Raw genomic sequence first — 15607 nt, forward strand, 5'->3', positions numbered from 1 at the left:
TCATCATTTTATTAGCTTGATTTGGAGAGTCACTGTGAGCGTCTTCTGTTTTCTCTGTGAAACAAACAAAGGCAAGACTACCTCTTTCATTCACCAGAGCATATCTGACAGGATGTTTGATCATTTGTGTGCGGCCCCATCCTGTCTACCTCAGTGCTAATCCCATTGCTCCGATACACATATTAGTACACAAACCACACATTCCTCCAGTGGGAATATAAACAGTTAAATACCTGAAAGCCCAGATCACATTTGCTGGTATTTTATTAGGATTTTGTTTTATTAGCCTTGCTCTGTGGGAATTTTACAGTTATTTTAATGGCACCGGCTTTGTGAAACATAGCATATTAAAATGCAGTGTAAGGCATGTATGGTAGCTATGTATTCATGGAAAAAAATACACCTAGATTTTTTTAAAGGAAAGATGAGTAATACCAAAATCAAACATGTTTTGTCTGCTAGTCACTGACAGTTTACACCTCAACACACCTCAACACACCTCAGCACACTTCAACACCAAGTGAGTTATGATGCACAGGCACGCCTGTGGGTGAGGAAGACAGACAAAGCGAAAGAAGGGGATGAAAAGGAAAAAAAAGACAGTTTACGAACAGAAACTTGGCCCTGAGAAGGGAGAGAAGAGGTGCAGAGAGGGAGGTGGAATAGGAAAGAGGAAAAAGGGGTGGCGAAGCGGGGAAGACATGAGGAGTGAGCGGAGAGCTAAAGGAGGGTAGGAGAGGATGAAGGGAGGAAGGAGGAGGGGTTGCTTCCTGTCGCCATTCCTGCCTGCCCACATAGACAGCCCGAGAAGGAGAGAGAGAGGGAGAGAAAGAGAATATCTGGGCGGACTGCAGGCCACATGACATTCTCTCTGGGTCCCTTGCTTTTCCTCCGCGCCGAGTGATGTGCTCCTTCCCTTCCCGTTCCCTCCCCCTCTCCCTCCCTTCCTCTGCCCTTCAAAGCTTCGACATGTCATCTCCCACCACAAAAACAGAGGTGGGAAGACTCGCTGGCGCTACCGCTGCCTCAGGGTGTCTGGCACTAAAGCTGACTGCAAATACAGCAGGGAGAGGAGGAGGAGTGGGAGGAGTGAAGAGACAGAGAAAGACAGAAGGAGGGAGGGAAAGAGGAAGAAGGAGATGGAGACAGAAAGCTAAAGAGAGAGAGAGAGACTGAGGCAGCAAGCAGGACAGTGTGAATTAAGCAGGACTCATAAAGCCGTGGGCATCAAAGTGTGTGTGTGAAGAGGAGCTGTTATTAAGGTGGAAAGACTGACATGAGTCCTGTCTGTTCTTTGTTTTTTAAAGTGACACTGTGACAACCGTGCTGGCTGCATCTTCTGTCTCGCACACAAACAGAGTGAAGTTTATGAAGAGGGATTTAGGGACACATCTCAAACTATGTGGTGGGAAACCTGTCAGACACAGAGCTGGGACACTTTTCTAGCTGTGTGGTCTCTCCCACTATCAGAACCGCAAAAACACAATGATGCCCTTAAAGGTTAACAAAAAGGATGAATTGTACTAAGGCTAATATGAAATGCATGGAAACCACAGGCTTATAATTGAATGTATCATCCCCAATTCACATGTAATTTCCTCCAGGACGCTGTAATATTTTCTGCGACTCTAAATGCATACTATGAACAGCTGTTCCTTGTGAATAAACGATTCCAGGCCAACTTGCCGCTCGGATACCACGAAATTTGCAGATTGATTTAAGGAGCAATTATGCACTTGGCTTTTGAACCTCTGAGGCTTTGGGAATGAATTGGTGATTGGCTCCCCGACAAAGTAAGCAGATCTGACCAAAAGAGGCCTTGCCATAGGCTGAGAGTGTCAAAGAAGCCACAAGAGCCCAGCAAACAAGAAGACCAGTAACGTTGTTTATTATGGGCCTCTGGAGACCAGTGGGCACTGATCGACCAACTGATGTTGGAGAATGCTAAAGAGAGGCTGGGAAAAGACAACAAATAATCACACTGAGACAGAGGAATCCAACATATAAATGACACAGACAAGTTCAGTACAAGTCTAAAGCCTTAATACTAAAAATGAAGCTATTCTGCATCCAGTTCATGTCAGAGTTAGCATAATTTCCAGTTCTCCCCACTGGTGAATGGGGAAACAGCTAGCATGCTTCAAGCCAGAGCTATATCATGAGCACACCTCTTTGTTTATATGAGTAAAACATGAAAAACATCAATTTTAGAGGTTCTAACATGTAGATTTAGTTGTCTCGGACCGAGCAGAGCTGAGGCTCAAAAATTAGGCTAATAGATACCAACCCAAATGCTAAAACTGCAGTTCATTGTGTGGCCACTTGGGGCTGGTGTCAAGAGAAGACAAATCTCATAGACTCTCATGTTCAAGTTTTACAGTATTAAAAAGTTAAAATGCTATATACATAGCCTGGTGCAAAGCTGTCACCAAATCTATGGCTCACAAGAAAACTTCATAAAAACTCTTCAGAGGTTAATGTTTTTCTAAAGAGCTGTTTAGAAACCTTTTCAGTGTGAATTAGAAGGTATCTGCATACCTGGGTTTATCTTCCTAATGAAGTGTGTTTATGTTAGCAACATCCCTCTGTTGTAGATAAACAGAACCAAGTAAACTGGTTCCCTTGTGTTTAACTAAGAGCTAAATTATACTTTCCACATCTGCAATTCCAATAAGGTCAGCTTGAGTCCAAGTGACATAAAATGTATTATCAATTAAAATCAATGAAGTATCTGTACTTTCACAATAAGCATACAGATGAGTGTGACATTTATCCTCTCTTCACAGGGCACAATTGACAAAATGTTAGCTTATCCCTTAAGGCAAAGGATGTGTAGTTAAATCCAGTGAACAGAGTAAAACAAACCGATTTTGAATGGAATCTAAATGATTTGACCTACCTCATATGGAAAAGAAATAGTAAAAACTTGTAAGAGACTTGCATAAGATGTGGCCTACTTCATATAGTGAATCATATAAGGCTTATATGATTTACTCATGAAAGTGGCCACTTTCTCATTGCTTTCATATATTGTTTTAGTAAAGTATCCAAAACATACAAGTTTGATTTATATAATTTTTCAAGGGATCTTATATCTGTTTTCACTCTTGTATGCTTTTCATACAAGTTTCACAAAAGACAGATACAAACTTTAAAAGATTTATATATATCTTTTCCATATGGGACACATCTGAAAACTAGTATTAAGAACACTTTGTTTCCAACAAAGGTTAATCATTATAATGATCAGAATAACCCAGTTGTGTAATGTTTATTTTTTAAAAATGTGAGGATTTTCATAATACTAAGGGAATGATGATTTCTTTTTTGATGATTTTATGCGGTAACACTGAAACACCTCTAGTTGTGATTTTGAGGAGCTCCAAAGTAAACAATCAGCTGCTTCCAGCACACGCCTCTCAGAGAGAACATGTTTCTGTCTTTGACAAAATTTCTCCACCTGACATCACTTCCAAAAAAGCGTGACCACTGCGATAAGATGTATGTGTGAGGCAGTGGAATGCCTTTATCATCTATCAAACAGGAAACGGCTCTTTATAATCTGTTTACATTGAAGACTGCTTACTTTTTAAGTTGTGTGAAATGCTGCCATCAATCATGGCAAAGGTATCTGTACTTTTATTTTTTTCCAATTTTTTCAAAAGAAAGTTGAGATGACAGTGCTGGAGCAGCTGGTGTGGTAGAATCAAACACATCTTATGCTTCTTTTGGTTCAATCCCATGACACCAGGCTGTCTCACACTACTGGAGAAAGCTAGAGCCACCACGATCAGCCTGAAGCCCCCAGTCTGAACATGCAAAGGCAGACAGTGGTATTTCATTCTCAGAGAGCCTTGAAGAGCCAAATTTATGCCTCTCTAGAGAAACCACAGTAAAGTGCCACAGGGCACCAAACGAGAAAAACAACTTAGGGAACAAGAGAGTTAAGAGAGGCGTTCAGACTAAGTGAAATAGTGAAATGTTTAATATTATTTATAGTTACGTGTATACTGCTTTGTAATGCCTAACGTATGAGTGGACTCTTTCACACAAAGGTTGTTCCTGTGTGATTCATGAAAATGATGGGCATCAGGTCTGTGTGGGAGTTACTGACAAAACCTGATCTCTCTTATATCTTAACAATATTTTTATATGCACTTGTGTTTTTGCTTTTAGTTGTGCCTTAGTGTGCTCAGAATCTGAGCGAAATATATAGAATAATTAGCATTATTACATAATTTCCTACCGGTGCCAGTTTTGAAACTTTCTGACTCGGAAAGTGTTGAAATGTGTTTCACATTTATCGACACTGCGGCCTGAGCAGATGCCATCACACAAAGTCTCAAGCATTTATTTATGCAAAATGGGTACTTTCGCAGCAGCAAAAGTTTCATGTTTTAATGGATGTGGTTTAATGCCACTTCACAGTGTACAACAACGCACAAGCAGATGTCTTTGTAGTGGTAAAATATTGTTTTCATTAAAAAATGAAAAAGGAAAAAAGACACAAAAAAAGACAAAAAAGAACCACAAAAATTAAAGACAAATCATAACATGTGTGATGATGCCCCTGACCAAAACAATACAATCACATTCTTTCATTTTTGACTATGTCATATAAATAGACAAAAACAAGCCCATGGGGAGGAAAATATACTCATCAAGCCTGGTCTCTCCAGTGAGGTTCTGGTGCTTTGAATTTATGTGTTAGACAACACTGACACCTGCTGGATAAGATGTTCACTGTATACAGGTACACATACGTTTATATAGATGTAACATGACTTCTTCAAATTCATACTTCTGCTTTCTAGTCAAATTGTTCCAAGTCCTAATGTATGATCATGATCATTTTGTAGGAGGTAGTTTGTAATAAACTAACCATCTTAATTCAATGAATTCAGTTTAATTACATCACTTTTTATGGAGCTACATGCTTCATGAAAAAAATACATTGTGATGTGCAGTACTGTGCAAAAAATTAGAAATAGGTGAAATGATTTATTGAAATATGCAAACATTCATGAAAGTCCAATTTATTTATATAGCACATTTAAAACAATAACTGCCCCTTGAGTTAAGTGCCTTTTTATACTTGAATGAATCATAGATCAGTGTTAAATGGCTTAACAAACAAGCACAAATCATTCCTTTGGAAATGATCAATGCAAGAACTGAACTGAAAATAAGTGAAAAAGCAGCCAAAGTCCAAAGAAAGAGAGAGAGTACCTTTGGAGAAGTCTGAAATGAGGGGCAGCCAAAGACTTTTGCACACTATTGTAGCTCCTACACATATTATACACTATTTTATTCCAGCACAGTGACCATGCTTTGCCACATTTTTTAAAAATGCATTCACTGGTTCATTCAGTTCAACAAAACCCACTTAGTTCCAAATGAATGGACCAACTTGTTAGTATTAAGACGGATTAAGATATGCAGATAAGAACTGTGACAACCATAAAACCACCCCAAGGCAGGAAGAGATAGTATCAGTCCTGATGACTAAAGTTACCACAGCGAGACATCTTACAATACAGTGTCTGTCAGCAGGATATTATGACCCCCAGCTCTAATGAGAGATCCGTAACTGGTGTTGTCAGGTTGCACCACCTTGTTTCATGTATTGGCATTTAGGTATGTGCCTATAGCCTTTTAAAGCCACTTTAAAGTCTATCTGAGCTGTCTCAGAAAGTACCATCCCTATTAAAAGAAGAGCGTGGTGACATGTGAACACCATATGAAACCAGTTATGTAATGGACTCAACAATACAAAAGAGTATGGTTTGCATTAGTTCAGACCACTGATAAATTATCCACAGACACAGCATATTGGTTTCTGTCATGCATAATTTCCCTGCCTGATGTTGATTAGTGTAATACAGTGGATGTGTTTCAGTGCTAATATAAGGAATAGCCCCCTCTGATTACTGCTTGAACTTTTTTGATTATTGAACAATGTTTACACATGTGAGGAAAGTTCTAGCAGTCTTTGTAATGCGGATAAAGAAGTAGATGAAGAGGATTTACTGGGAAATGCTGAATGCACAATTAGAGGCCTGGGTAAACATGACATCAGCATGGTTACTTGCTGTAGAAAGCTCCCACCAGAGACACAGAAGACATTAAAAATGGTTTTCAGAGGCTGCGTAGTACTAACAACAGTGTGTGTGTAAGTTGTAGTTGTATGTCTCTTTTAATATAATGAAAAGATAAGAACAATGAGAACAGTCCTAACCCATATTTCACTTATTTAAAGGTGAAATGGATCACAGGTGAAGTTCAAACTCAGCGCCCCGCAGTGAATCACTGTCAGAGCAGCGCAGATCCTGAAAAGGCCTCTACCACTGCGTCACATACAGCGTTCTGTCATTACGGGAGCTCTTTGTGACTCAACCATTTCATATGCAAATGCCGTGCCTCTGATTTCTTTTGATTCGCCTCTCCACGTTAGCCGTGGCTTAGACTACGTGCACACGAGGGCTTTTCAGGTGTAATTGCCTTTCAGGGATAATTGTCCTGGGCTCGTCTTCCTACAGAAGCACCTGTGTGTGGATCAAAGCATTTGATGTGTGTGTCAGCTTTGTTTCGAGTGGGTGTCTTTGGAGCACACAGATTGTCAAGTAATTGCCCCTCCAGAAATTTCTATGACCAGAGTGTGTGTGTGTGTGCGGGGGGGGGGGGGGGGGGGGGGGTCAGCTTTCATTAAAACAGAGCATTTAAATGGCTAAGTAAGTAAAGAGTATCAAAAGGTTTAATAACAGTGTAATTATCTCAGGAGATGGAAAATAAATCACCCTGCTGACATATCGCTTAATGGAAAAGTTACAAATATTGACATTGTCAGCATTTTCCACACATCTGAGGTCACAAATGTCATGTAACACAATTCATACAGTCTTCATTGCGCTTGAATTTCATCTGCGTTTTTGAGATTTCATCCATCACCTTGTCGTGTATGACTTCTGACCATCAGGTGCACTACACAACCTTCAGCGTTTCCACATGTGTTAAATCGTAATAAGTCAACGCACTTTTATTTCAGTCTACTTGACCTTTGAGGTCACCGCTGTGCTCTCCTGCTTAATAAATTCCCAGCTAAACATTCACCAAGTCAACTGGCAACCCAATAAAACCTTCAAAGTAGACGGGTATATTTACAAAGCATCACTCAAAGACCCGACACACCTGCCCTCTTCCTCTGTAATATCAAAGAAGCATGTGAACATCACAAGGTCACAAATGAGCAAGAGGAGAATATTTTTAGACCAACCACAATCTAGACGTCTAATAAAGATGGAAATGAAAGGCGACCTTCTCAAATGTAAATATTTGATATTGAAGAGGTGGGGTTTTTTTCTTAGAATTGACCCCTGCCTGTAAGTTTTTAGATGACGTCTTATAGGTCCAACTATTTCAAAAAAAAAAAAAGTTTAATTGTTAATTCAATCACATTTTCTCCCATTTAATGACTACAAAGTATGAGGGAAAGAATTTAAAAGCTTGATCTTTTACAAATACTCCAATACAATAAATTAGGGAGTTGTAATAAATTGAATGGTGGCAAGTGAATAGTCCTGTTTAGAGGGGAGGGGTCTAGTAGCAGGGGTTTAGAGGTATAAAGGCGCCATGGATGCAGTTCGCACAGACTGAATAATACGAAAACCCATCCTGCCAACATCATCTGTAATGTATTATTAGCTTTGCTGGGATAAACAATATATTTGATTAAAAAGAAGTAGAAGCAGAGCTTTTCTCTTTGAGATAGCAATGGATAACTGGAAGATCCAGCTGGTTATTGTGACTTTTTGTGCTTTGGTGCAAACCTATCAGAGATTCTCGTGCAGTGCAGAAGAGCAGAGAGGACTTCTGAAAGAGTGGAAGGTGAGAAGCACTATTGTTTTTATAATGGGTTGAGCAATGGACAAATTTAAATATCAAAGCATTGAGTTCATTCACTTATTCTGTTCAAGCTTAGGTGAAGAGGAGAAAATCTTAGATGATTGTTGAGATTTCTTGCTTATATACAAGAAAAAAATATACTTTCAAAGAAGTCTGAAAGCTGTGTGTTTTAAAATTCTGCATTTGTTTTTGTTTTTTACAAGAGGCAAAGTTCTGTAAGTAACACATATTATAATGGTGCATAAGTATTTTTAACATTTTTGCAAATAAATCTGTATTTCTTTTTTTTTTTACTAATTTGAAAGAAGATACAGAAAGAAAACTCAAAATGTTAGACGACCATTGCATTAACAATGCGTTTGCTTGTAGACTCTTGTAGATATACTTTTTAAATATAAAAACTGGTTTACTTTAAATAAAATAGTGAAATGTTTCTTGCAGGATGAATCACTGCAGACAAGCCTGACCAGTCCAATGTCCAGTGTAATAAAAAGATCCAAAGCCCTTCGATTCTACGGACTCATGGGGAAACGCTCAGGTAACCTTGAAACATATCCATGCATAACATAATGTCTCATTTTTGTGCTTATCACCATTTTTATGTCTCATAATAAGTATTAAAGCCTGTTGCATGACAATAAATTTATCTCTTCACAGATGCAAAAAAACCCTACCAAGTAAAAAGACGTGAGTGGCTTGATCTTATTGAAGCAGAACTCTTATCATACTAACGGTTTTGAAAACTAGTAGTTCCAGAAATTGGAATCTAATATTTAATCACAGCATCATTGCATATTTCTTATTCTTATAGGAAATAAAGGAGAAATGTTTGTGGGCCTGATGGGAAGAAGCATCTCCAGTGGTGGTAAGCATAAAATCATCAATAGACCGCATGTAAATTGTAGATATTTCAAAATATCAAGGCAGCTTTATTGATATTAAAAATATCAAAGTGCTAATACACATTACACAGCTATGATTCAAAGTACAAGCCGAAAACCATCCTAGTCAAACGTTTCCTGTTTATTACAGAATCTCTACCCAAAGTAAATCGTTCTGCAAAGACCACTGCGATCCATGATTCAGAGAACCCATACAAGCAAGGTACGATTGTACCAGTATAAAAACCTGAGGCTGTTTTGTTTCTATGTGCATTCATATAGTGGTGTTACATTTGTATTTTATATCCTCAGCAAATTAAAAATCTCCTCTTTCCCCTCATCATTGGCAGGTTCAGCAAAGGAATGGATCAGAATCCTGTATTGATGGAATTAGAAAAAAAAAAGACATTATGACGAAGATCTATACAATTTTATACCAACCAAAGGCGTGTTGCCATAAATCATACTCATTAAAAGTACACCCTGCTCAATTTCATGTTTCGATTCATGCTAACAGTTACTGTATTAACGCTCAAAAAGAATAACCACCATTGTCAAAAAGCACATTTCTCATAGTAAATAAAAATAACCTCTAAATGCACTCAAATGTAGCTATTCTAACATTAATGTTATCCATCACATTGGACCGTTCATCATTTAACATTCAGCACACAAAGGCAGTTTTAAAGCAAATCCTCGACACTCATTTTTCACAATGCTGACAAAAAGCATTTGACTTGGAACGTATGCTGGTTTGGCTAGAAATGACAGTAAAATATAAAAAGGTGTTTAAAAAATTCACATTACAGACAAGAAGAAATAAACAGGGTCAAAGGGATGAAAGAAAAAAAAACACTGATCTTTATTGACAGTTCATAGGTCTAGGCTACTTGTGGCTGGTGAGGCTAGAGGCGAGTGTTTTCAGTAGCCTGAGCTTCTCAGTGTTTATGTCCCTTTGGGAGGGGTCCATTTTAGCGAGCTTGGGTCGATGGTTTTGTTGCTATTGCCTCGCTTGATCTCCTTTGCTTTCCACTCATCAATCAGGTCCTGGGATGAGAAACAGGGTAACGAGCTAGGTTATCACATCTAATTTTTCCAGTAAGATAGAAATAGAAAGAAGGGCCTGGTATAAAACGTGTTTTACAGCATTAACGTAAAATTTTACTTCCAAAATTAATCAAAATATTAGAAATAGACAAGTAAATGATCTCAGTAACCCAAATAATTTGATACAAAAGCAATTATTTCAATAAATAAATACAAGCATAAATAAAATGGAGAGGAGCCAGCTTACCTGACGCTTCAGTACTAAGTGCTTTCCCTTCCAATACTTCAGCATCTGAAGAGACTGCAGGGTGCTCACAATGTCCACCGGGTTGACAGCAGTTTCCTGACTGATCTCTGTGCAGCACGCAAATATTAAAACAAATATTAATTGTATGCATTTGTCTTGTTTATTAAATGCATGAATCTTCTTGTGCGGATTCATTATGCTCTTCCTTTTATCTATCATCGATATACATATTCTGAGATCAGTGTATGTACAAGTAATCTTTAAGGGCCTAAAGCTCAAGCTTCAGACTTCTCTAAACACTCTGGTTTAGGCATTTTTTCCTGCTCTTGACTGTCAATGAGAGGGATTTTCTTTAATATGGTTATCTGAGGCACACAGCTCAGACTTTGAGCGCAGCACTCCCACCCAGCTGCTGCTGCGCAAATCTTTTACTTGCAAGGGACAGCCAAACAGAAAAAAACATAGCTTAAGAGGTGAGCTAAGAGGGAAAGAAGCTAAACTGTCTTGTTACTAGTCAGAAGATGGACTTTGGGACTTCACCAAGGCCAATATAAGCTAAAATTAAGATTATTTTAAACTGGTAATTGGTAACTGGTAACAAAGTACAGAGCCACTTTCAGCTTTTTTTGTAAACATATAATTTAAGCTGCCAAATTATAGGGTTTGTGCTTTCACTTACCTTTGATGGAGATCTCCTTGCCTTGAAAGTTGTACATGTATCTGAGTAAAACCTCCTTCCAGTAACTCCTGTAACTGATGAGGCCCAGATCAGAGAGAGGTCTCTCTGGCGAGCCCACCTTCTCCTCAACTTTTGACAACAGATAACCTAAATAAAGCACAGGACAGTCAGAATGAACGCTTTCAGAAGGAAGAGAGAATTATCTGTATTTCATTATGCAAAAAGACTAAAATGCAATTTAATGATTACATTGAGAATAGAATAAATTAACATATAAACATACTAAAGTCAATGAGCATCTTTCCAAAGCCTTGTCTCATGTACTGTGGCATTGTCAGGATACAGGATACATTGTAGTTCAGGAAGGAATTTTTCTCCTTAAAGAAATAAATAGAAGGAAAAAACACTTTTTAGACATTTCTGTTCTGGAACATAAATTCAATCATTGTGTGGGTAAAAACAATAACCTTGTTCTTCTTTACCTTTGAAAAATAGCCTACTAAATGGCAGCCAGTGTTGTCAGCTTCAGTCATGACATAGAAGAGAAAAGGCTCCACGTCATAGTAAAGTGTTTTGTGGTCCAGGAAAAGCTTGGCAAGTAAACACAAGTTCTGACAGTAGATCTGGGGATGATATGGCCCTTGATTACTTTAAAAGTGGCTTATATATTTGATTACAATTTAAAAAGAAAAGAAATGCCAGTGTTCACTAAGTAAGACTCTTACCTTATTCTTTTTGCCATCGACTTCAAAAACAGATATAGACCCCTTTCTGTACACCTCATCTCCTGGAGGATGCTTCCACACACATTTGGCCTGAAAAGACAAATTATATACAGTACTTCCAAACCAGTGAGTTCATAAAGATAAATTATTCTTATTTAAAGGCCACCGTGCAGTAAAAATATATAATGTAATAAGAGCAACGGCTGTTTGCCAAAACTGAACTTTAAAAAATGAATGTTTAGAATGTTTTTATAAAAATCATTTCTAAGTGTAGCACGACTCCAATGACTTGGGATTAGTCTCTCTCACCATGTGTCGCCTGAGGATGGTCTGGCTCTTCATGTATTTGAGGCAGAATTCACAGACGTACAGACGACCTAGACGCGCATACTCCTCAGGATAGGGCGAGTGGTACCAGGTGTCCAGCTCGTAGCGACCAAACAAGATAGTCTTGATCATGTTACTGCCCTCGGTGATCTGACCCTGGATGCGCAGCTTCTCCTGCAGGCATGAAGATGGGAAACATTAATGTCCAATGTGTGTGATGAGGTTATCAATCAAAAAACTAGAATGCTAACATACTGACAGTTTAAAAAATAAATAAATAAATAAATAAATAAAACAAAATAGTGACAACTCAGTTTTTAAAGAAAAATAATGTACCTGGAACAATGAAAGGCACCAGTTCTAGCTTCATTTCCTTTTATCTTATTCTAAAATGCTAAAAAGAAAGTACTTATGGAGATGTGAAACCCCATCATTACCAGGTCTTCAGATGCTCGGGCCTGTGCTTTCCTGAACAGCTCCAGGTCATATTCACTGGTGATGTTCTCCAGCAGAGGCTCTCTGGTGTTGCCGTGTGTTTGCCGATGCTCCTGTGGGCCACGAGAAAAGGCAAGCAGGAAATGAAGTAACACGCCAGCTATGAGGTGGAATAAGCTTAGAAATAGCAAAACAAAAGTACTGGTGACGTACCACATGCTTTTCTTTCTGCTCCTTCTGCAGGCCAGAGTTTCGACCCTTCCTTATCTCAGCCACTTGCTCCTTGTATCGAATCTGTTTCGGTGTTGGTGTCTACAAATAAGGATAAATAACCAATTCACTTTCCTGGTATGAGAAATTACTGACAATAGTTAAAATAATAAACAGATAATTAAGCAAAGTGTAAAATTCAATGTCATGCTCTCATTTCTAAAGCAGACCTACCTGGTGACGAGTTGCATGGCGCGAGTTGCTGTCCTCCTGTGCCTTTACCTCCTCCTCTTGTTTCTCACGGCTAATGGCTTTTACCTGACAAATAAATAAATAAATAAATAGATAAATAAATAAAGCATGGATTATATCTCTTCTTGGTCTCTCATTTCTCTCTGATACGGCTCAGGCAGCCAAATACTCATACCAGCCACTTCAACCTACAACATTAATAACATTTGCTGGGAACATCCCTGTTTAAGTGATGCAGTTTGTTACTTGTGGCTGTTTTTACTGATAGCAAAAGACATTGTGTACTTGTACTACAGCTGAAATTGTCATTTACTACACTCAACCTTTGGAGTATCAGTTATGTCCCAAAGAAAGTTGTACAGTCCAGCCACTGCCAGTGTTTCAGGTTAATAACTGTATAGATAAAGTAAATTCACATAATATTGTAAAGTATTCTGAACATGATTTATAATAATCACCTTGCATTCATCAGCAGAAAGATTGTGGTAAAGAGGACAGCCTGACACAGCAAAATGACGTTCATGCTTTCCTGTGAGGTGACCTAAGAAAAAAGAGAAAAATAAGGACAATGTTTGCTGATATGCCATATTTCCAATGTTCAAATTTTTAATAACACTTTTGACGTTTGGCAAAAAAAGTAATATATTTTACCAAGGGAATTGCACCCCGGGGTTGGACATTTCATGTTGAAATTATAGGTTTCGTGACAGCGGCGGCGTTTAGGTCGGTGGGAGAGATCTTTATCCGAATCTCTGTTGGCTTGGTCCTTGGCCTGGCTCTCATCATGTGAGGCATTGGGACTGGAGATGTCCAACTCTGATTCAGAGGAGGGTGCATTTCCAGTGGGCGTCAGTGGTGGAGATTCATCGTGATCCACAGCTCGCTTTAATTCCTGAGTATCTAAGGGAAAATAAAATAAAAGTAATCTTCAAATCACTGTAAAAGTATATATATACATATGTGTGTGTGTGTGTGCATATGTATAGGCTATGTTGCCAACCCTGAGAGCTTTGGCTAAGGCGAGTAGAGGCTCTGGTGAGGCGCTGTCTCTTGGGCACAGTCCCTTCACTTTCTGAGCTATTGGTCTGTTCTCTTTCAGCAGAGGAGTCAGAGTCTTCAGTTCCATCTGAACCACTCCCAGCCATGTGTCTCTGTCAGGGGAACAAACGGTAAATGAAAGGCACCTTTTACTAAATAATGTCAAATAGAGGTGCGGAAAAAAACAAGCATGGATAACACTGATGGTGTCCACAAGCCAAAAAGACAGAGTTGTTCTGGCGATAGCAACTACAGTTTTACAGAGCAGTTAATTCAGCATTCACAGTATATCTATTCATTGTTGAGTCATAAATCCACCAAATTAAAAGCGTAGCTGAGGTAACACTGTAAAAGTGCTGTTTGTGGACATTTTTCTTTTCGATTTCTGACTGGCTACAATCAAATGATAGCTCTCCATTAGCTGTTTAATTATTATTATCAGCATAAACAGGTCTTAACACCATCTACCCCTTACTAATACCAAAGCAATATATTCCGCCAAACTAGTGTTAAAAACTGGCCAAATACTGTCACACGTGTAGTAATTACCACGACAAAGTAACCAGTCTGCTTAGCACGTCAACTGTTATTGTTGTTAGCTTAGCGTTAACGGTTAGCTCTGCTCTTGGTTTTTAGTATTTGTTTTTTTCCCAGCCAATGTGGCACAACACTGTATTCACAAACAGCAATTTAAGCAGGACTGGTCTTGTTTTAGTCTTAGGGCAAAGCCTACATATACATGAACCGCAAAGCGCCGTTACATTTCACCAAACGTGAAGTAAAAGTTTTAGCTTCTTTTAGCTGCTTTTAACTGTACACTGGGTGTTTAATGAGCTCGAACAATACCGACACAAGCTGAATGTGGCAATGCAGTTAAAGTCAGTATGTTTAAATTATTCTGTGCAGATTTATCAGCTGATGCTAACACCGTGTTTTAGCGCGTTACACTGTCAGAATATTGAATGGAATATGGTGGAACCTCCTGGTTAACCATTAGCGCTAACTTAGCTAACGTTACCCTCTTGTGCGACCTACATGCACTCTTACCTGTCTTCTACGAGGCATGTTCTTCTTGATGGCTACTACTTCACGATGGTCTAAAGCAGCAAATGTAAACGTTACGTTTAAAAAATAAACTGTTTAATGATTTATAGATTTTTTACTTTATTAGTTTATATGTACACAGCGTTTAGTAGCTCGAGCTGCATTCCTCGCTCAGACAGAGCGAAGAAATGAATTTCCGGTAACCAGTAGACCAGCAGGGGGCGACTTCCGGATAAAATAAATGTATTACTAATGCCTGTCTAAAATCTGAAGTGGGCTGGGTGGGGGTTAATTTGAAATGCACTGTCGTAGTATCGTGTCTTTTTTTTCTTTAATAAAAATATGACTCCCAAGGAGCCAATCTTTATTGCCATTTTGAAAAAAGTGTTCTTGTTCAATAGATCCCAAGGCTTTCTCTGGGACATTTTCAGTTCAGTCCTTGTACCTCACCATTTTCAGAGGAATGCTTTTTTGTTTGTTAAATCACTGAAAATTGAGATTTACAGCAGATGAACAGTATCTGAAAAATCATGTGCTTAAGAAAAAGGGGGGGGGGGGGGGGGAATCCATCAAGGACCTGACACAAGACCTGATATATCTGTTACTTCAGCGGATCCATTTACTGTTGGCCTCAGAAATTGCTTTAGTGCTGTGGTGGCTGTCAAGAAGTTATTCTTAAGGAATAGTATTGGATAACAGCCTTTATCCAAAGAAGAAGCCTTTAAAAACCCCGGAGAACTCATCCTGAAGGTTACTTTAAGAAGTTACAAGATACAGTAGCTTGACTAGGAGAGTTCAGGCTGTGTTGGAGAATAAAGAT

The 15607-nt window shown here is 38.7% G+C and overlaps 2 protein-coding genes across 2 annotated transcripts; one reads left to right on the plus strand and one right to left on the minus strand.

Moving 5' to 3' along the window:
* Positions 1 to 7770: 7770 nt before the first annotated feature.
* LOC309713184 (uncharacterized protein) lies at positions 7771 to 9795 on the plus strand (the record flags this gene model as incomplete). The annotated part of the gene is made up of 4 exons (XM_082544587.1): positions 7771 to 7884; positions 8344 to 8440; positions 8560 to 8589; positions 8714 to 9795. 4 exons carry the CDS (start codon positions 7771 to 7773, stop codon positions 8836 to 8838), a joined length of 366 nt encoding a protein of 121 aa, XP_082400713.1. The 3' UTR covers positions 8839 to 9795.
* Positions 8798 to 15000, minus strand: kat7b (K(lysine) acetyltransferase 7b). Its single transcript, XM_082544282.1, has 14 exons — positions 14791 to 15000; positions 13706 to 13856; positions 13357 to 13605; positions 13164 to 13246; positions 12688 to 12771; positions 12457 to 12555; positions 12246 to 12356; positions 11791 to 11982; positions 11482 to 11571; positions 11239 to 11379; positions 11040 to 11133; positions 10757 to 10903; positions 10078 to 10184; positions 8798 to 9830 (listed from the first exon to the last, which is right to left on the minus strand). The coding sequence occupies exons 1-14, from the start codon at positions 14806 to 14808 to the stop codon at positions 9729 to 9731; spliced, it is 1668 nt and encodes a 555-aa protein (XP_082400408.1). The 5' UTR covers positions 14809 to 15000; the 3' UTR covers positions 8798 to 9728.
* Positions 15001 to 15607: the final 607 nt, after the last annotated feature.

This window comes from Aulonocara stuartgranti (assembly GCF_965226115.1).
Source record: "Aulonocara stuartgranti genome assembly, chromosome: 8".
NCBI lineage: Eukaryota > Metazoa > Chordata > Actinopteri > Cichliformes > Cichlidae > Aulonocara > Aulonocara stuartgranti.